We start from the raw sequence: 20,108 nt of genomic DNA, 5'->3' as shown, positions 1-20,108 counted from the left end.
TCTTACGCATGGTATGCAAGAGTAGCGTTAATGCTCACCTTGTTTCAAACGTCATGTGCACCAGGTGTGGTACTAGCATCATCAATAAGCGAGCAGGGACTCAATAGCGAAGACTGAACATTGTGTATAGCGCCATTGGATGGAAATTGACATGTTCACGATGAGCATGATATGCGAGGAAGACAGAGGCAAGACAATGTTTCTTGGGAGACAGACCACGTCATTGTGATTGCAGCGAGGTTCTACTGTTCTACAGGATGTTAAGCATTGTCCCTTCCGAGCAGCTTGCTCTGCCTCACCAAGAAGTCAATCTTTGGTCTGTCCAACTTCTCCTTCGTGAGCTTCGAACTACCGACATCGAGAACACGATCGGCCTCGCCTTTCTTCAAGGAGCCGTTTGAGTGCTCCCACCATTGGTGGAGGCTGTATGATTCCATGAGTGCACGCATTATCATGACCTCTACTACACACCAGGCTCGCTCGTAATATGTTCCATCAACGAGACTAATCATGGCGTTACATTGAGTCACTGCAAGAGGCAGTGCGTCGACACCGCGCGCTTTCTCTTGCTCGTTCTCTTGATCAATGCAAGCGTAGTCCTAATCAATCACCATGTCAGCCCTAGAAACCATTCATATCTAGGATATGACTCACCAACCACAAGCCTAGCCGATCAGGTTGAACATGGGAATTGACCTCCAGAAACTCCTGAACAGCACTCATCATACGGCGCCATTGAGTGCCGTTATCGTCGTCCGGTACAATGCGGCCAATCCAACGGTACGAGAAGAAAATGATGAAGTCATCTTCGTCTGTCGCCGCTGTCTCTCCTACGCCATCGGCGAACTGTTTTGTCAGCCCTGAGGTGGAAATTGGAAGTTTCCCATGTCTCATGAAGTCAGTATACTTCACGTAATGGAAGTTACTGAACATGCGCCGTTCCTTGGTCTCTTCGGACAGAAACCTTGCGTAAATTGTCCTCAGTTTCCTGAAGGACCCGCTGGACTTCGTCCTGAGTTCAGGCCGGATATGCTCCTGAAGGATAGTTCTGTACTGTCGACGTAATCCCGCTTGTCGTTTTCGAATCAAAACCTCTTCGTCAACCTTTCTTCCAATGTCTTCTTGCGGCATACCTGGATAATCACGTTCGATGTCCCGGCAGAGAGCTTTACGTAACGCCTCCTCAATAATTGGGATCGCTTCCCTGGCGTCGGGACTATCGCTTAGGACAGCGTGGTCTAAAGCACTGAAACCTTGCTCGTCGTATGAGTCAAAGTCCACACCGGCGCTCGCCATGAGTTTGAGGTACTCATTATACTCTTTCCCTGGTTCTTTACAGAACGCCATTGGAGAACTGCATATACCGGATGGAGCATTCCATTGATCCAAGGCGTCGTCTCGCTGACCGTTGTGCCACAGGGCGTTGCCATAGAAGAACTTCGAAAAAGCCGTGACCGTAGGGTCTTCGCGTGTCTGCCGTCGTTGGGACTCCTCGGCAACGTGAACTGCGTCTGCTGTCTCGCCGGCAGCGATATGACAGAGTGTGAGGCGGTCCATGCCTATGATCTCCCATGACTTGGCCATGGCAGCATACTTTGACTGAGGGTCTTCTGTAAGGAGACGTTGCTGAAGGTCTCGAGCTCGTGTGATGCGTTCTTGAAGCTGACTGAATGCCGCGGCAAGCAACGTGGCATCGTTTGGCTGCGTTTGCTGCGACAGGTTGTATGTCGACATGCCCTCGTTGCCAATCGCACGACAAATCTCAGCATCTGCTTCAACGCTTGGAGCTGCATCGCGAGCCAAACGACCTTGCTCACGAAACGCCTCTCGTGCCTCAAGAAATCGGTTGTTGTGCCTTGCCATCACGCCGAGTTCGCCTGCCAATGGGTTAAGCCAACATCCTGGAACGTCACCCATACGGCTTCAACCTTTCACTACTTACCAAGAATCGAAGCTTTAAAAGATGAACTTGCACCTGGGAATGCTTCAAGCGACTGTTGAAGCATCTTTTTAGCCCGGTCATACTGTCCAAGTCGCCGCCAAATGCCTGCCACATCATAGAAGAGTTCCTGTCTACGGGCTTCAGCTTCCGGAAAGCCTGGCTCCTCGCAGATAGCTAGAGCCTCTTGTAGTAAACGAAGTTTCTCTTGCCATAATGCCTTCTTATGGTAGTCGTTGGCTTTGACTATAAGCTTCTGGTATTCGTGTACAGAGTCAGGCGCCATGATGAGTAGAGGTATGACACTGATAAGATTAGCGAGACTTCTACGAGTAGGCTCCAGATTGACTGAAGGAGTGTACGTTCGCCAGTAAGTCAGTGGCTAAAGACGGAGCTGAAAGACCTAGCTTAGCTAGTCTGCCACGTCACAGGTGAATACTATTCACACTAAGTAGAAGGCGTCGAAATCCAAGCGTGTCGCACTTGTATATTCAAATCGATTCGATATATACTAGACGGCTCCACAGAGAGGTTACGTATACAATTCTATCTCGTAGTCGATATCGGGAGCTATGCGGAGTCTAAGTTTACCTGCCGATTATAGCTCGGCGAAAAGTCGGGCCGAGAAGCCCCAATTCATTCAGGCTAATTTAGATCTGTACCGTTCTTTTGCTTTAGACTTCGACTGAATCGACTCTCTAACGTTCCCCAACAACATGATAAGAAATTCGAAGGTGAGAGCAAAAGCTATAATCGTGCAAATTGATTGATACAAGGATTTCTGGCTATAAAGCTTCTCGCAACTACAGGTCCTTTAGACGAAGAGTCGAAGGGGCGCATTCGATAAGATAGACATACAGGTCTTCTCTTCCTAGCGTGACGAAAAGCTGGGGTCTGGCGTGGAGAAACCCTGGGGAAGCTGGGGTGCAATTGGCGCAGGGATGGTTATGGATACGAGATGTGTGCCTTGCAGGAAAGCAGCATATTTATAGCACGTCTAATAATCAATTCTAGCCTCCTTCGATGCACTCGAGATTGCTAAAACGGTGGTCGAACGGGAACTTTGCAAGCACCATGCAGCTCGAGGCAATTTGTTGAAGATAGCTCGAAAGCGTGATATCATATTCTCGGCTCACTTGTTCTATTGTTGTATGTCCGATCACACACTGTTGATGGACTTGCGCAGGGCGGATATCGAGTAAAATTGGATGTCGCCTGCTTATTCTCCTGAGGTAGATTTGCTCGACAATGCTCTACAAACCTCTGATCTTCATCCTTGCCGTCGTATCCACACGTTCGCTGCTCTTGTATACCAGGGTCGATGTGGAGCCGAATGCCAAATGTGGGGCAAGTTCGGTCCGCCGCCTTGATGCATCTAACAGCTAGCTCAACCTTTCCATATGGTTGTTTATCTCTAAAACTCTTTTGCGATGCCCGTTCTCGAAGCGGCCTCAAGTTCAATTTCCTTCCACAAGCATCGACTCGTACAATCATGGCAACCAAGGACTCCACCAAATCTGACTCTCAGCGCACGGGCAGCGTTTTGGATGGTCAGCGCAAGGGTTTCATTATTGCAGTTACATCTAGTTTCTTGTTGCTTCAGCTTCTCTTCCTAGCAAATCTGTGCTACCTCTATGGCTCATTGTACAAGAGCAACAGCCGCGCGCATGCTCTGAATGTTCTGGCCGTTGACTATGACGGCGGCATCATTGGCCAGTCGATACTTGGCGCATACGGTTCTCTTCGGGGGCCAACCTTCCCAACACTTCAAGTCCACACTACTGCGCAATATCCTTCAGTCGACTCGATCAGGACCGCCGTCTGCCATGGAGACTACTGGGCGGCAATTTACGCACTCCCGGGGGCCTCAACCCGACTTTCTGCAGCGTTACAGGGCGGGGACGCCGCGAGAGCCTACAACTCCTCGGAAACCATCCAGTACCTGTGGAACGAAGCAAGGTATACGACGACCGCGGAAGGCTTGATCAAAGCAAATATGGAGACTCTGATTGCGGCGAGCCGAGTTGTGTACAGCCATATCAATGGTACCCGAGCACTCCAGTCGATGAATACGTCCGACGAAACCGCCGTGAACATCTTGATGAATCCTATCGTCGCATCGAACATCAACATCAAGACGACCACGCACGGCACGAGAGTCTTGTACAATACTGTTTCGGTCGCCCTGTCAATCGTGCAGCAGTTCTTCTTCGTCATGGCAATCAATGGGGTCAGCAGTGAGCTGAACCTCTTCAGTAAACTCCCACCAAGGACCAACGGTCTCATCCGCATGGGCTTAGCGACAGTGTACACCTTCGTCGGCTCTCTGTGCTGGATGGGCTATGTCTGGGCTTTCAAAGAAGGCTGGGATGTCAACGGCACCCAGTTTGTGCTTTCCTGGATGGCTGGATGGCTTTTCATGTACATCAATTTCCTCGTCCTCGATATTGGTGCTGTGTTTATTCCGATGCACTTCATGCCCTTCTTTGTCCTGACATGGATTGTCACGAACGTTACGAGCTCGCTCGGCTTGTTCGAAACCTCCCCTGGTTTCTACCGTTGGGGCTATGCACTACCTGCGCACGCGGTATATCAGGTTCTTGTCCAGATCTGGTCCGGCGGTTGCAACAACCAGATCTACAGCGCTCTGCCAATCCTCTTCGCGTGGCTCCTGGCAACGCAATTGGGCATCGTCTTGGCGACAAATCGAAGGTGCCGTATTGCTCGTGCAGTCGATCAGAAGGAAAAGGAAGCAGCGTTTGCGGCGGAGACGGGCAATGATGATAAGCAATCACCCGAAGCCAGTATTGCATCATCAGGTGGCACCAAGGATGCCATAGGGCCTGACGCACTAACTCGAGCACACAGTGCTCCGCCGAAGGTGGAGACACCGGAAACACCACTTCATGACTGGGCCTACTCGCCAAGTATGCCAGTAGCGTTTCAGGGCAATGCGGATCGCGCCGTTGCCAGTATGCCGAAGTCCAAGAGTCAATGACGCGTGGGTGAAGTAAGCTCGAACTGGAGGCGCCCCCAAGCTAGCATGAGTAGAGATCAAAGTGTGCCAAAGAGCAGTCTTCTTTAATTGATAGCTCATATCGCACCGAGCATAGATACATATTCGAAGGGAATTGGACGCTCGCGGTAGGCCAATCAAGTCAAACTCTCGAGGAGAGATTTATCGGCACTCAGATTACTACTCATGCTTGTGAGGTCCGCTGCGCCTTGACAGATCTCATACTCCGCCTTGGCCTACTTCTCTTGGCGTCGGAAGGCGCCGGCTTCTTGCTGTTAAGCTGTGATGCGTTCATAGGCCTTCTGACAGCGATACCGCGACCTTCGGGGCTGAAAACCTCAACCTCCGGAAAAGTTGGAGTTAATTCATGGGAAGGCGGACTGCGCTCTTCAGAAGGTGATTGTAGTTCTCCTTCCCCCACATTTGATTCATCCTTACTCGGCTGTTTCGACTTACGAATCTGGGCAACGAGCTCGACCCAGCCGCAGCCTTCGACAAGTATGTCGGCCGAGTAGATGGTAAACGGCAAGCGCTCAGGTTTCAGGCCGACGCCTGATTTCGCAGTTAATGGGCCGCCTTGAATCTTAGTCGTGTCCCATCTAAGCTGCGTTTTCCCTGCTGATTTGGTTTTCTCGCCCGCTCCAGGCTCTACGATAAGATCAATACCTGTAGCTCGCTCGCCCTTTTGAATGGCCACTGCTTTCTCGGTCGAAGTCACATGGACTGGAAGCGGAACGAATGGATAGGCCAGAAGAACGAGATCCGGTGTCGTCGCCGTTATGCGGATGAGGCCCCCGAGCAGTAGCGATTGACCGGGTTTGACGACAATTCTTTCTGGGACAATGCGATTCTGCATGATGAGGTCGAGCTTGCGCTCTGGACGAACGTAGGTATCCAGCTTGCCCCGGAGCAAGCCCGGTAGATCTATCAACTCACCTTTGTTGTTGCCAAAGGGTACCCGTATAGGTGATGCTGTTGTACCGGGGAGAGCTGATACAATCGGCATCGCCGGATATGCCGTCTCCATTTGTGGCGGAGGAAGCAAGGAGTCCGCATTCTGCGGATCATCGTCGAAGTAGTCGACGGTGTTGGGATTGTTACCGGTGACCTGTGCATCCTGCGTCGCGGTATCCGTTGCTTCCTTGCTACTTCCGACAGCTTCCCTGCTGGCCTCGAGGCCTGCGTTGCTGCGCAAAGCGTTGAAATCGACAGTCTGATTTCGGCCTTTTGGATATACCACTTCAAAAAGTTTGCTCTTTCCAACATTGGCCTTCCCCACCAGCCAGTTACCACCTCCGCGACCGTATATGTCTTCCTTCACCTCCTTCGTCCACCAGCCGCGCTTCGAGCTAACGCATCTCACGTTGCCCAATCGTACGTTGTGTCCGGATCGTCCAAGCGCGTCTCGTAGCACCGATGTAAGGTATGGCATCAAACGATCAACCTGCTCTTTGGTCGGTGCAAGGAGATCTGACCGCGTAACGATAAAGCTTACTTCAGCGAGTCGGCCTTTGTGGTACTTGACGCTCTTTGATCGGCGATTCTGGGTGCGCAAGGGCGCGAGTGAGAGTTTGTGGTTCAGGTTGGGTATCAGGGACATGGGGAAATCCGCTGCATCGATGACGTGGTATATATGGTTGTATTTGTGCGGCGACTGGGATATCATGGCTTCGATGGTATCGAGAGAAGGGTGGTGGATGGATACACCAGAGTGGTGGTGGACCAGCTTGTGGCAGCGATCGCATACTGGGGGAGGTGGTTCAGAGCCTTTGGCGGGCGTGCCTTCATCTAATCAGCGATGTAACTGCGCTCGCCGCCGAGTAACATCCTACCGGCTGCTGCCTCCTTTATACCAAGTTCTCCTAGGAGATCGTTGTCCGTGTTTTGGACGGCCGATCGGAAGATCTTGTCCTCCAAGGCGCGTCTTGAGCCTCCATTGAGATATGCTTTGACGTTCGATCTGTTGGTGGAGTAATATCCCGCTTCGTTTGGCTCGATCGTCTGTGTTGGCGCACCGCAGCCGGGGCACGACAAAGGTAGCGCACTGGTCGCGCCTTTGGGCTTCACAGCAACATGGTCCGGCGGTAGAGCTGCAGAGACAGCGGTGATGGCTGTTGCGGCGGCAGAGGTGGATAGAGGTCTTGCCGGACGGGGCGGCCGGCGGGTGCGTGTAGCTGTTCTTGCAGGCTGCTGGAGCAGCGCTGGACAGAGAAAGGTTGGGATGAAGGTATCGGTGTGCAGTAGTTGCCTTGAAAAAAGCGTGCTGGTTCGGTGTAGCGCCGGACGCATTCTTCGATGAAGCAAAGTAGACGTGATGCTCCTTGGGTGCTTGGCTCATGCCCATCCCGAAACTTTTGGTCGGCGAACGGCAGAAAGAGTGCCGAGACCCCTGGATCCCCCCCAGAAAAAGCTACCGCCTCAACTGTGGTCTGGGGGAGACGGGAGGCCAGAGCTCCAACTTTTGGTTCCTCGTTTCCGAGTCGTTCGAGCTAGGGCTTCCTGCCGTCCGTCTGGCCTGATCCTCATCTCCCTTTAAAGCCGTACACTCTCTCTGACGCTTGTTCCTGCATACCATAATCTTCACCTCCGTCGATCACCATGTTCGCTTCATCCCGAGCCGCAGTACGTCAAGTGGCGTCGAAGCCAGTCGCCATCAATGTCTCCCTCAGAGCGGCATCAGCATGGGCGAAAGTGCCTCAAGGTCCTCCTGTAAGTCCATTGGGTTAACGCTCTGAGAGCTGCGGTACTAAGTGTTTCTTCAGGACGCCATCCTGGGCATCACAGAAGCATACAAAGCCGACAGCCACCCCGAAAAGATCAACCTCGGTGTCGGCGCATACCGTGACGACAAGGGCAAGCCGTACGTGCTGCCCTCAGTCAGGTCAGCCGAGAAGAAGGTCGTCAATGCGGCGCTGAACAAGGAGTATGCTGGCATCACTGGTGTCCCCGAGTTCACCAAGGCGGCGGCACGACTCGCCTATGGCGCTGACTCCGAGGTCATCAAGGAGGACAGGGTGGCAATCACACAATCCATCTCGGGCACTGGCGCTCTCAGGATAGGTGGTGCTTTCCTTGAGCGCTTCTATCCCGGGGACAAGACCATCTACATCCCAACGCCCAGCTGGGCCAACCACAATGCCGTCTTCAAGGACTCGGGCCTCAAGGTGGAGAAGTACCGGTACTACAACAAGGACACCATCGGTCTTGACTTTGAGGGTATGGTGGAGGACATCAAGAACATGCCCAAGGGCAGCATCGTCCTCCTCCACGCCTGCGCTCACAACCCCACCGGTGTCGACCCTACCGAGGACCAATGGCGATCAATTAGCGACGCGGTCAAGGAGGGTGGCCACTACCCGTTCTTCGACATGGCCTATCAGGGCTTTGCCAGCGGCGACACCGCCAAGGATGCGTTCGCTTTGAGGCATTTTATCAGCGAGGGCCACAGGCCATGCCTGGCGCAGAGCTTCGCCAAGAACATGGTGGGTTGACACTAGGCCTCTAGACGCTTTTAAGCCCAAGCTTACTTTCGACCAGGGCCTCTACGGCGAGCGTGTCGGTGCCTTCTCCATTGTCTGCGAATCAACAGAAGAGAAGAAGCGCGTCGACTCCCAGATTAAGATCCTCGTCCGGCCTCTCTACTCGAACCCACCCGTCCACGGAGCGCGTATTGCATCGGAGATCCTCAACGACTCATCGCTCAACCAACAGTGGCTGGGTGAGGTCAAGGGCATGGCGGACCGCATCATCAAGATGCGCGCTCTGCTGAAGGAGAACCTTGAGAAGCTCGGCAGCAAACACGATTGGAGCCACATCACTTCCCAAATCGGCATGTTCGCATACACCGGTCTTACCGCTGAGCAGATGGACAAGCTGGCAAAGGAAGTGAGTCACAGTCCGTCACTGAGTAACCGCGAAACGATGCTGACATACAACTCTAGCACTCTGTGTACGCGACCAAGGATGGTAGGATATCTGTCGCGGGCATTACGTCTGACAATGTTGGGCGCCTTGCCCAGGCCATCCACAAGGTCAAAGGTTGATTGATCTAGCGTTTGTACACCTGGCGTCTGTCTGTGCACTTAAATAGACTCAACTTAGACTGTACCATGCACGCAACGGGGTTTCGACTTCGTGCAGCTACCATTCACCGTAGAATAATCAGGCTTTCAAATAGCACAGATGGAGATTATTTGCTGATGAGTACTATATATTGATAGACCTCTTGAAGTGGGTTGCATGCTATGTCACGAGATGGGCCCCATGAAACCTTAAAACACTCGCAGCAGGAGCGTCCCAAGATCGTCGAAGCATTGCGCGTGCGCTTGCCGCATAGGTTAGACACAGAGGCGGCCGATGCCCGGAGCCATCAAAGAGCCGAAGATCGCACGGCAAGAAGCGCCTCGAAAAGGTTCGAGGACGGCCCGGGGGGAGCCAAGGGGGGCCGAACTGTCGTCAGGATCTGCGTGCTTGCGTCGGGTGGAGCCGTGGTGGGAAGGGTGGAAGGATCCCCTCGATCCCGTCTTTCGGTGCGCGAGCCGAGCTGGCACTGATTAGCTTGCAAATTAACTATTGTAGTAGTTGACGTTACTGCCTCACAAACACTGGCTCGGTGGTCTCATTCCTTGGAGAGTGAGGGGTGATACATACGAGACAAAGCATCTCGCAGCCTCAGCCTCAGCCTCCGCCTCAGCCTTTGTTGACTGGTCTTCACGTGCGCGCCACGTCCTGGTGATATGACGCAGCCATGCAGGATGCTTGGTGCTGAAAAACCGTCCGCGCTCCGACGGCACCAGAGATATGTATCAGCAGCAACCCTTCGCGCAATGGAACGCAATCCAGATGCCGAACATGTTCAGGAAACGGAAACGCCTTTCACGATTGTGGGAGGAGGAGAGCGATCTGCCGCGTCCACCTGCTTGAGGACAGCGACGTTGTTTTCTGGTGAATAGAGTACGTCGAGGATTCCAACGTCATCCACAGAATCGGGTCAGCTCAACTGAAGGCACTCCCTCGGCGGGCGCGGGGACACGCTGTCTTTGCGTGCTTGCACGGGTGATACTCACAGTTATGAGTGAGCGACCGAAGTAACAGGTGTTCTCTGCCCAATTGGCCGTAATTGGCTTCGCCCAACGCCGAACAATGCCTTTTCTCCCACGCTTTCGGCGGCCTTGGCGCTCTTCTCCCACACACGCGCTTGTCTAACTCGCTCCCTCTCTCCCACCCACCACCCTAATCACCGTGCGCCAGCGACGACGACCCCACCTCCGCTCTCAGCTCAACCTGACAAGCCCGCTATTTCTCCTGCTAGACACCTATTCTACGCCGCCCGTCTTCTGTCCTAATCATTCTCTCTGCACCGGATCCCTCTCCTCCGTCCCGCACTCGAACAGCGTCGCACAAAAAGGCCTACCTAATTCCCGCCCAAATTCTTCTTGACGACGCGGTACAGGTGATTCCCCAAGTAGTCTCAGACCCGGCGGGGCGGTACTAAACCCCTCGTCCTCCCAGGACGTCCCGCCGATCCCTCTTGTAGCTTCCTATCCCGATCTCGACCAGAGCAACGGTCTCGACGTTGCGGACCCTCTTTTCGTCATAGCGATCAGCCTTACCAACCTCGAGCTTGCGCGCAAAGCACAAAAGAACCACCGGAACCCACACGTACATCGACTCCTGTAGTCAACACTGTCCGACCGCCGTGGGCATCTCAAGATAGCTACCAAAAGGTTACGGTTCGAACGTACATAAAAGATGGCGCGAGCGACGGATCATCCCGAAGACAGGGTAAGCCACGTCGATCATACCGGCAGCCCTATACAGATCGAGCTAACAGATGGCATGCAGAGCGAGGAGGGTTCTACTGGGCTGCCAGAAGCGGGCGACGCCATTGATACCGCCACGTTCGAGCAAATCCTCGAGATGGATGAGGATGAGGATGAGCGCGAGTTCAGCAAGAGCATCGTCTTCGACTTCTTCCAACAGGCCGAAGCAACTTTCGACAAGATGGACGCGGCTCTGTACGTCTATCCTCTCTTCCGCACAATCGCATGAGCGACTGCTAATTCTAACCGTGCTATAGCGAAACGCGCGACCTAGAACAATTATCTCAGCTCGGCCACTTCCTCAAGGGATCATCCGCCACACTGGGTCTTACCAAGGTCAAGGATAGCTGCGAGAAGATCCAGCATTTTGGTGCAAATAAGGACGAGACGGGTACAAGGGACGAGCCAGACGACGACGTCTGCCTGAAGCGGCTCAGAAAGACAATAGAGCAGGCAAAGCAGGAGTTTCACGATGTGGAAAAGGTGCTGCGTAGATTCTACCACGACGAGTGATCATATCTGTTTAGACCTTGGATTGTTGGTTGAAGGGGTGGTTTCTGAGACATACTTATCACGCTGGTGTTGCTGGAGAGCCTCTAATCACGAGACTGGATGAACGATGGGTTGGGGACAGGCTTAGCGACGTTTCGGTAACGTTAAACGGCCGAGATCAGATTGATTGAAACGTGTCAAGCTCCACAATGCTTTGTGAAGGGTCGCTTGATACCGACCTGCCGCGCTGGTTCCCGAAATTGGGGTCTTTCGTCCGAAGATAACTGTGGCTTAAGTAATGTATAGTACCCTCTTGAGCTTTGATAACTTCACCGCCGCACCAGTGTCCGTAGGTATCCAGCTGCAAAGCGTTAGGTAGCTGTCATGTACAAGCGTAAACGCCGGTTACTGCCGCCGGGCTTGGTTGCCGGACACGCGCGGCTAGTTATCCGCTGAACATCACTTCTCATCTTCAATACCTCCAGCACGCGCCCGATAGAACTAAGCAAACCTCACAGTTCCATTGGTTTTGTCCGAATCATTTGTACCTGGACAGCTTGGTGCTAATGACTAGTAGTCGGGCATCACAAGGGCACACATGTTAATCTTCGTGATGAACAATCTGCTACCCGCTTATGCGCATCCTGACATCCACTACTCTATCTGCGGTTTGGCGCTCAGCTGAATATCGTCTTGTAGTACCCTTTCTCTGCTGTTCGGGTCTCGTTTGCGTTTCGAAGTTTTTTACCTATTTATCATCTTCCAATCCCTTCAGCAAGAGCAAGAAGTACAGGGATACCACCGCCATTACCAGTTCTTCCGTGAACATGCCGCGCATTATTCGGCGCAAACAGAAAGCCGTCCATGCAAAAAATGCAGATGGTACTGAGAGAACCGGAGCAGGAGAAGCAACCACGGAAGGCGCGCGAACGCAACCCGGAAAGCCTCCTAAGAAGCCTCCGTTGACGCACTTCTTATGCACTCCGCTCGTGAACGACTCTTCGCACGCGCAGTTGGAAGCCTCCCTCCAACGCTTCAGGAACGATGTCCAAGGCCAACGCACCGGCACGTCTGCCTTGACATTTAGCGGCTACGAGATCCCGGGCGGATCCGAAGTTGGTGCTGCGTCAAGCCGAAACGCCCAAATAACCGCTTCAACGCCTACTACAGGCGCTGCGGCAGGCATACCACATTTGTCCATAGCTCCAAAAGCTATCCGTCCGCTAGGGACGATCCACCTCACCATCGGCGTCATGTCCCTTCAGTCACCTGAGAGAGTCCAAGAAGCAGTTTCTCTTCTCCGTTCCCTCGATCTCAGCAGCATGCTCCGTCCCGCCGCCTCGACCTCTGCCGCCACGGGAGATGCTACTCCTAGCCCCTCGGCTTCTGCATCTCCGCCAAATCTCATTCCAGACTTCCAGACCGCCACCTCCAGTGACACCAGCCGCACAGGACACTCCGAAGCGCTTGTGGGCAACGCGTCCCGCAAGCACCAGGGTGGTCTACACGACATACCTTCCGCCGAAAAGGTCGCGGGCACCGAGACCTGCGGCGCTGATGTCACACCCACAACCGGCTCCTCCGAGACCGCTACGACCACGCGGCCGGATGTAACCCTTACCCTTCCAACACCCACCGTATCGGATGCAAGAATTCTAAAAGTGTCACTGAGGAGCCTGCAACCAATGCAAAAAGCCCAAAAAACAAGCATTCTATACGCCGCCCCTGACGACCCAAGCGGGTATTTGCTAAAGCTAGGAACCGAATTGAGAAGAGCTTTCACAGATGCTGGGGTGATGGTCAAAGACGACCGGCCTTTGAAGCTACATGCCACGATTGTGAACACTATCTACGCCAAGTCTGGTGGGCGGAGAGGGAGGCGGCCGGGGAAAGGTGTGCGGGCACCTCAGGGAGCTGAGAATTCGGAAGGCGAGAACCCGGAAGACGAGTCACAGCAAGCAGATGTGGACACGACAGCGGCAGATCCAGAAATCCCTAGTGACCTTGTAGAGGTTCCCGGGACAGCGCCTTCGGAGCCAAGCCATGATCCAGTCCAGGAAGAGGGGCACGCTACCCGCAGCCAGAACGAAGGGACAAAAGCTCTACCAGATACTTCCTCAGGTCACGGGCCGGATGCGAGGGCGCCTCTCAGATTCGATGCCACAGCGCTGATTGAGCGGTACAAGGATTTTGTGTGGGCGGAGGAAATCACGATAGATAAGGTGGCGATATGTAAGATGGGCGCTAAGAAAACACTCAATGAGAGAGGTGAGGTGGTAAACGAGGAGTATGAGGAGGTTGCAAGCGTGGCTTTGTAGAGCTGATTGTGAGGTACGCGAGCAGCAGTGTATATTACGGAATGCGACGATGTACGGTACATGCCGCGTCGACATACCGCCATGTTCGGACAATTCGAGCTGTCAGAGCAAAGACCCGAGAGGGCGTAAATACAAGAAAAACTGCCGCCAAGGCGATTGGAGCCCCTTCCATGTCTGGTTCCATGCATTTTCGAACCCTTCATGCTTTTCATATACTCATTGATACATCTCCTCATCAACTTCGTCGCTCTTCAGCGCCTACAATGCAGCCGATTACTCAACATACGCCCTATAGATCTGGAGTCCGCTATCCGCCTCGAATTCCGTCTCCGTGTCTTTCCCAATGAAGAAGACGTAGCCTTCCTTGACATCATACGACTTCCCACCTGCCTTCATCTTGCCCTCGCCGTTGACATTGATCATGATGCTTGGACCCCCCAGTGCGCTTATAGTCTCCTTCTCCCCGCTCGACAATATGGTGGCCAGCATGTCAAACTCGCTCATCGGCGGGCCGTACAGCTTCGTCTTGCCGTTCTTGCTCCTGTCAAAGCTCGTCGAGTTCAGAATGGCTTCCTCGGCCGAATGCGGTGTGAATGTCAGACACTTGCAGAAGAGCTCGACGTTGTTGCGGTCCGCACGGGGACAGAATCCGGTGTTGAGCACGTTGTTGGACCGAGCCATGCACTCGATTATGTCGCCGGAAAGATATGCGTGGATGCCGTCAGCGGGGATGTAGATGCTATCGCCGGCTTTGAGAGTCAGGTAGTTCATCGTGATCAAAGCGACAATGGTGCCGGGATCGGTCTTATCGTACTGCGCCTGCAGGCGCGGGATGAGGTCTGGTATGTATGTGTCCTTGCCGAACTTCTCCTTCGGCTGCTTGAGGAGCGCTGCTTGCACGTCGGCAATTGTCTCGTCTGATGCGGACAGTATGGTTTTGACAACGTGCTTGAGCGTCATGTCATCGAATTTGGGCTTTTTGGTATCGGGAAGGAATTGCTGGAGGGGCTCGAGCTGCATGAGAGCTTCGATGTCCTCGAGGGGCTTGAAGCCGCAGAAGGATTCGAAGTCTGTGAGGGCCAGGGCTATCTCGGGCTTGTGGTTCGGGTCGGTGAACTGGTCTGGGTCTTTGCGGTGGAGTTCGGCGGCCATCTCCTTGTTCTGTTGGTCGGGAGGTTAGCCGGAGTGCTCGCTGGTGATGTACGAAGATTGCTGTACCGGATGAAGCTGTAGCGGTAGAGCTTTGGCTATGGAGAGGACTTTCGGCAGGTACGGCAGCTTGGAGTGACCGAACTTCTGGAGCACATTCTTGCCAATGAGCTCCTCCGCATGCTTGTCGAGAACGTCTTGAAGGTCTTCGCCCGTCTCAAGAACGAGTGACGGAAGTTCCGGATATGTACCCATCCACCTAAGACAGTGTGTAAGCGAGTGGAAGCCCGGTGGACATGGACGACGTGGACTTGCATCTCCGAATAGGGCTTGTCCTCCTCGATCTTGAAGTCCGTGCCGGGGGTTTTGGCGCAGAGGCGCGCTGCCGCCGACTCGGAGCCTTTGCGTCCCCATGGGTACTGGTTGCAGTCGCACTTGAGTTGGATGACAGACTCTACCATGATGGATGGTATTACGGAGTACGGGCAGTGTGAAGACTAGGAAGACTAGGAAAACTATCAAGTTTTCTGATGAAGGAGGCTTAAAGTTATCGAAAATGACATGAACGCACAATCCGGCGGAGAAGTTTTGTTTTGGCTCCCAATATTTTGTATGAGGTAGACTGGACCTCGCACTGGTAAGATCAACGTCATCGTGAACTTCATCCAATCATGGCCGGCAATTCTGGGCCGCTCTTCTCACGGAGCCAGGTCAGGTACCCAGTAGACCTCAGTGCGTTGGGAAGGGTACGAGTAAGTAGTCTTTCCGCGCGTCATTGTGCCTTGTTCCGCGAGCGGAGAGGCTCTGCTGAGGTGCTGCTCAGGGCCGCCGCGCTTTCGCAAGGGCGATGTTGTCGTTGCGAAAGCGACGATGCTCCTCCACCATCTTGCCGCTCACGTGTCAGGCTCTACCGTCAGCTTGCGAACCTCAGCTGGGGGTGGGGGCCAACTTTTCATCAGATTTCCCTTCTTCCAACTGGTGTTGCTTACGTCCTTAAAGGGAGTACGCGGTCTGAAACCTTGAGAATGGAGTTTTGGGGCCGTTCTCGTTGTCGAAGGGTGGTTCAAAAAATGCGTTGCCGCGCTGAAAGCGCCTTAAGGATATCGAGGTGGGATAATCGAGACACAGATCGAAGGTCACTTTCGGTGGTTGATGCGCTAAGTGTGTGGTCTACCAAACGTTCAATTTCCTTCACTCCATGCAACTGATACTCCTTTTTCATCCATAACATGATCTCAAGTCCAACTCGCTCGTAAATTTAACAGCTAGAGCCGCGCACCTGTGAAAAGTTATATGTATCACGTATGAACAGAAATAGCATGGAGAACTTTTTGGTTTCGGCAAAGCCAAAGTTTTCATTGTTTACACCTTTTTTTGTGGTTAGTGTGCGAGTCTGTCAGCGAAACCAGCGCTGACAGTAAGGGACTAACGCGCAAAATTCAAACGCCGGGTGAGGGGATCTGTCCTCTAAGCTCACCCCTTATCCATCGGAAAACTTGCGCCTAAACACCAGCCAATGCAGCACAAGAAGAACCCTACCCCGACCTACCTCAACACCTACCTACCGCAGAGAGACCCCGGTTCATGGGTCCATCTGGGATTCAACGACCTGCTGCATCCACCGCCGAATCTGAAACACGACGCCGAGATAATCTTGTATCAGTTCAGTCCTAGGCGGAAGACCATTCCTCTCAGCAAGACAATACATCCTAATAACGAGGTTACACCGGCAAAGATGGACCAGCCGATAATACAGGAGTCGAGGAGTAGTCTCGAAGCCGTCCATCCTGCTCAACGTCCACACCACCTCTCGAGTGATGAACCGGATAGCGAGCCTTCGGAGGTTTTGCCGGGTTTGGCTAATCGTGTCATGCGGCGCATCGTTGTGAGGCGGGAGTGGCATGTTGCCACTGATAATTGCGCGTCGGTCGTCACCGTGCCAGAGTCCACTGGTTTCCACGAGGTCGACGTGCTGCTCGGCTTCCTCGAGCATATATTCGGCGAGCCAGAGGTGGTCCTCGGAGAGTAGAGTGTTGTCGAGACTTGGATGGGTTATCCAGTGAGCAAAATACTGGACCTCGTCGCCATTGTCGCTTCCTTCGTCAGCGCTATCATCATCATCATCAGTTTCCACCTCGAAGAGGACAAGCCTGCAAGTTGGACAAGTGTTGCTACCCTGGCTCTCAGGCGTGCCATTCAACCAAGTCGACAAACAGTCAAGGCAGAAAAAATGGCCGCACTGCGTACGTACAGCCCTCATATCCGGACAGTCATGGTCCGGGAATGCCTCGTTGCAGATGGGGCAACCCCCGGCATCTACAGGGATCTCTGCGGGATTGATCGAGCCAGCTTGCCTCCAGAACTGTTCGCGGTCGCTGAAGGTGACACGGTTTGTCATGGTGTGCTATGGACCACCTATCAGTTATGGTACTTCTTCGTTCTGAGTGCCCGAACGGACGCGACGACTGCTGGGTCAGTGTTGGACTATTGGTAGTCGACGATGTTTCTCGATCAACAAGAGTACACTTCTCCGACGGAAGTGGATGCGCTGGATGGACATTTCATGGCAGCTTCGCCCCCTTTTATGTGCAAATACACCGTCCTGAGGTCCACTTTCACCGGCACAACAATGGCATTGTTGCAGACAGAGTCTAGAATGTCTTCTTTGATTGAGAATAAAGGGCAAGGCGCTGGCTGGTGACGGCCGTACATAGTTACAGACCGGACAATGCATTGTGCTCGATTGCTATCTCTTCGTAGTGTATAGTGCTAAGGCTGTGCGTATAATGCATCCCTCATACTGTAGCAGCTCACGTGAGCCCCGCCGTCATTTTCTCAAGTCACCCTTGCGCCAACAATTAAGATTACACGATCCGATGCGCGGCTTCGACAGAACACGCAACAGACTCGACGCACTTCACATACAACGCACGTAATGCACGTAAGATATCCTCTTGTGTCTAAATAAGTTCATGGTAGGATAAATAATGGTTTCATCTTCCCCTTTTCCTTCCTTCTAGAATTACATCTCTCCCATTCAACGAACCGCCTCCATCAATCTGAGCGAACAGCGACTATGTATATTTGTCTTGCTAAATTCTTGGCCGCTCTTACTGTCTGCTTCCCTACTCTTGTCCGCGCTCAAAACACAGACGCTTCAACCTTCAATCCACCGCAGCTTACACCCTTCATCCAAATCTCGTTCTTGGTAAACTATCCAGTCAACAGCACCACTCTACGGGGCGATGCTGCAACAGTTGCAAACCTTGGAGGTTCGTGATTCGCCATTCTACTCAACCAGCATCATGTTGGTGGAGAGACTTCAGAGTGACGACTGCGCAGGCAACGTGACCGGCGCCATTGAAGCGACCATCGTACCCGTGGGCGCCGCGTACGAGCTGTTCGCGCCAAATACGAACAACACCATCAGCGTACGTATTGCCGCCTTGTTTAGCCCCTCTGTCATCATAACAAGTTCTCACATCCTCCTCCAGTTCTACGAAAACACTCTCAATCTCAACACCAGCACGTCAGCCGTCATACTCGCCTCCTTTGGCGGCGTAACCCAATATGCCAACAACGCGCTCCATGGCTTCGGTCGTGTCAGCTTCACTACGCGCGAAGAGGAGTATCTCTACACAAACTACGGGAGCTACGTTGCGGAGTGGGCAGCAGACTTCAACACGGGAACTGCGGTCATCGATGTCTTCAAGCTTGCGTCTGGAGGAAGGGTGGATGGCGCGCCAATCCCGGCTCTCTTGCCGCCGGGCGGGTCCTAAGCTGCGACGAGTCATGCAGGGTGGTTCGATGGAGCGAACAGCGACGCGGTGGCTGTGGTGGTAGAACAAAATGCTTGGTGCTGTAGGTGCTGTAGTAGGCATTGTCGATAGTGCGTGTGTAGCGATTCGAAGGAGTTACTTGTCCTGCACCTTGATGGACTGCCCGTGCGGACAAGCGCACAAGCGTACCTGGCACGTGACAAAAGCCAACCGTTTCTAGACCCTTGACGGTCGTCTTGAGCGTGTGAGCGTCAACCTTGAAGCTACAATATACGCACCACAAAACGCTCGACAAACGCTTAGGGGCTCCACATCGCTCGAGTCCGTACGCCCTACAATCGCCGACTAACACCATGACGCCTTGACAACTTCCGTCCACAAAATTCAGAACTCCCTGTAGGCCAGTTCGCCAACACGCGCGCCCTAGAGCCATCTTCCCGGAAGCTATACCTCAGCCTCTCCAGCGCTCCCCGGAGCGTTCGGCCTCAACATGCATTTCGCGTTTCCGCCTCGGAAAACCTCACATCCTCCTCCGTACGCCCTGCGCCAGACTAGATCACCTCTTCTACGGAGGAGCAGGCTCCAACTCATCGCTCTCGTCGCTCTCGGCTGCATCGCCGGCCTCTACATGCTGTCCAAGCTCTTCGGTTCCTCCTCCATCACCGAAGCCATACCCGCCGGCACATCACCCGTCGTCATAGTCACCACCCTGGACAAGAACAAGGGCGATGCCTTCAACGAGAAGATAAAACAGAACCGGAAAGCTTATGCCGCGCGACACGGTGTGCGCTCCCTGCACTTCGAGTTCCCCCAAGCCATCCACTGACCTCAATCCCACAGGCTACGCGACCTTCTTCCCCCACACCTCCGACTACCCCCTCGGCGATTCTCCGCACTCCTGGTCCAAAGTTCCCTCCATGCGCCACGCCATGGCTCTCCACCCCCACTCGACCCACTTCCTTTATCTTTCCCCGCTCGCCCTCATCATGAATCCTTCCCTCCCGCTGGATTCACACATACTCTCGCCCTCGCGCTTAGAGAACCTCATGATCGTCGACCAGCCCGTCGTGCCGCCCGACAGCGTCATCAAGACCTTTAGTCACCTCAAGGGCGACAGGATCGACATGGTGTTGACGCAGGACAAAGAAGGGCTCGGCAGTGAGATCTTCATACTCAGGAGAGGAGAGTGGGCGAAATATCTTCTGGACGCGTGGTTTGATCCACTGTACCGGAGCTACAACTTCCAAAGGGCTGAAGGGCACGCGCTTGAGCATATCGTGCAGTACGTTACCCATTCGTCCGCTACGAGGCTGGTCAGAAACCAACCCTGGAAGATCGCGAGCTAATTTGTCTAGGTGGCACGGCACGATATTGGCGAAGCTCGCGCTTGTCCCGCAGCGGATTATGAACTCATACGTCAAGGACGAAAAGGGGAACAACCCCGGGGGTGTGTATCAAGAAGGTGATTTCGTGGCGCATTTCTATGGGTGCGACAAGGCGCCTAGGCACTGCGAGGAGGAAATGGCGCCGTACTTCGCGAAGGTGGCCTCCTGACCCCGTGACGCGGTACATTGTTGCGTTTAACGGGGTCCC

At 53.6% G+C, this 20,108-nt stretch overlaps 10 protein-coding genes across 10 annotated transcripts; 7 read left to right on the top strand and 3 right to left on the bottom strand.

Moving 5' to 3' along the window:
- Nucleotides 1-260: 260 nt before the first annotated feature.
- Nucleotides 261-2,225, bottom strand: W97_07224 (uncharacterized protein; the record flags this gene model as incomplete). Its single annotated transcript, XM_007785203.1, has 3 exons — nucleotides 261-599; nucleotides 655-1,877; nucleotides 1,943-2,225. 3 exons carry the CDS (start codon nucleotides 2,223-2,225, stop codon nucleotides 261-263), a joined length of 1,845 nt encoding a protein of 614 aa, XP_007783393.1.
- Nucleotides 2,226-3,431: 1,206 nt separating this feature from the next.
- On the top strand, nucleotides 3,432-4,937 carry W97_07223 (uncharacterized protein; the record flags this gene model as incomplete). The annotated part of the gene is made up of 1 exon (XM_007785202.1): nucleotides 3,432-4,937. The coding sequence occupies one exon, from the start codon at nucleotides 3,432-3,434 to the stop codon at nucleotides 4,935-4,937; it is 1,506 nt and encodes a 501-aa protein (XP_007783392.1).
- A 202-nt stretch (nucleotides 4,938-5,139) lies between these two features.
- On the bottom strand, nucleotides 5,140-7,244 carry W97_07222 (uncharacterized protein; the record flags this gene model as incomplete). The annotated part of the gene is made up of 2 exons (XM_007785201.1): nucleotides 5,140-6,737; nucleotides 6,788-7,244. The coding sequence occupies 2 exons, from the start codon at nucleotides 7,242-7,244 to the stop codon at nucleotides 5,140-5,142; spliced, it is 2,055 nt and encodes a 684-aa protein (XP_007783391.1).
- Nucleotides 7,245-7,553: 309 nt separating this feature from the next.
- On the top strand, nucleotides 7,554-8,998 carry W97_07221 (aspartate aminotransferase; the record flags this gene model as incomplete). Its single annotated transcript, XM_007785200.1, has 4 exons — nucleotides 7,554-7,664; nucleotides 7,718-8,437; nucleotides 8,493-8,840; nucleotides 8,897-8,998. 4 exons carry the CDS (start codon nucleotides 7,554-7,556, stop codon nucleotides 8,996-8,998), a joined length of 1,281 nt encoding a protein of 426 aa, XP_007783390.1.
- Nucleotides 8,999-10,706: 1,708 nt separating this feature from the next.
- W97_07220 (uncharacterized protein) lies at nucleotides 10,707-11,290 on the top strand (the record flags this gene model as incomplete). Its single annotated transcript, XM_007785199.1, has 2 exons — nucleotides 10,707-10,972; nucleotides 11,035-11,290. The coding sequence occupies 2 exons, from the start codon at nucleotides 10,707-10,709 to the stop codon at nucleotides 11,288-11,290; spliced, it is 522 nt and encodes a 173-aa protein (XP_007783389.1).
- Nucleotides 11,291-12,096: 806 nt separating this feature from the next.
- Nucleotides 12,097-13,587, top strand: W97_07219 (uncharacterized protein; the record flags this gene model as incomplete). Its single annotated transcript, XM_007785198.1, has 1 exon — nucleotides 12,097-13,587. The coding sequence occupies one exon, from the start codon at nucleotides 12,097-12,099 to the stop codon at nucleotides 13,585-13,587; it is 1,491 nt and encodes a 496-aa protein (XP_007783388.1).
- A 273-nt stretch (nucleotides 13,588-13,860) lies between these two features.
- Nucleotides 13,861-15,197, bottom strand: W97_07218 (phosphomannose isomerase type I; the record flags this gene model as incomplete). Its single annotated transcript, XM_007785197.1, has 3 exons — nucleotides 13,861-14,748; nucleotides 14,806-14,942; nucleotides 14,996-15,197. The coding sequence occupies 3 exons, from the start codon at nucleotides 15,195-15,197 to the stop codon at nucleotides 13,861-13,863; spliced, it is 1,227 nt and encodes a 408-aa protein (XP_007783387.1).
- A 1,055-nt stretch (nucleotides 15,198-16,252) lies between these two features.
- Nucleotides 16,253-16,765, top strand: W97_07217 (uncharacterized protein; the record flags this gene model as incomplete). Its single annotated transcript, XM_007785196.1, has 1 exon — nucleotides 16,253-16,765. One exon carries the CDS (start codon nucleotides 16,253-16,255, stop codon nucleotides 16,763-16,765), a length of 513 nt encoding a protein of 170 aa, XP_007783386.1.
- A 1,276-nt stretch (nucleotides 16,766-18,041) lies between these two features.
- W97_07216 (uncharacterized protein) lies at nucleotides 18,042-18,515 on the top strand (the record flags this gene model as incomplete). Its single annotated transcript, XM_007785195.1, has 2 exons — nucleotides 18,042-18,167; nucleotides 18,231-18,515. 2 exons carry the CDS (start codon nucleotides 18,042-18,044, stop codon nucleotides 18,513-18,515), a joined length of 411 nt encoding a protein of 136 aa, XP_007783385.1.
- Nucleotides 18,516-19,005: 490 nt separating this feature from the next.
- On the top strand, nucleotides 19,006-20,069 carry W97_07215 (uncharacterized protein; the record flags this gene model as incomplete). Its single annotated transcript, XM_007785194.1, has 3 exons — nucleotides 19,006-19,297; nucleotides 19,356-19,797; nucleotides 19,871-20,069. 3 exons carry the CDS (start codon nucleotides 19,006-19,008, stop codon nucleotides 20,067-20,069), a joined length of 933 nt encoding a protein of 310 aa, XP_007783384.1.
- Nucleotides 20,070-20,108: the final 39 nt, after the last annotated feature.

Source organism: Coniosporium apollinis (assembly GCF_000281105.1).
Source record: "Coniosporium apollinis CBS 100218 chromosome Unknown supercont1.39, whole genome shotgun sequence".
Taxonomy (NCBI): Eukaryota; Fungi; Ascomycota; class Dothideomycetes; genus Coniosporium; species Coniosporium apollinis.
Note: the sequence above shows the minus strand (reverse complement) of the source record. Positions and strands in the feature narration are given on the sequence as shown.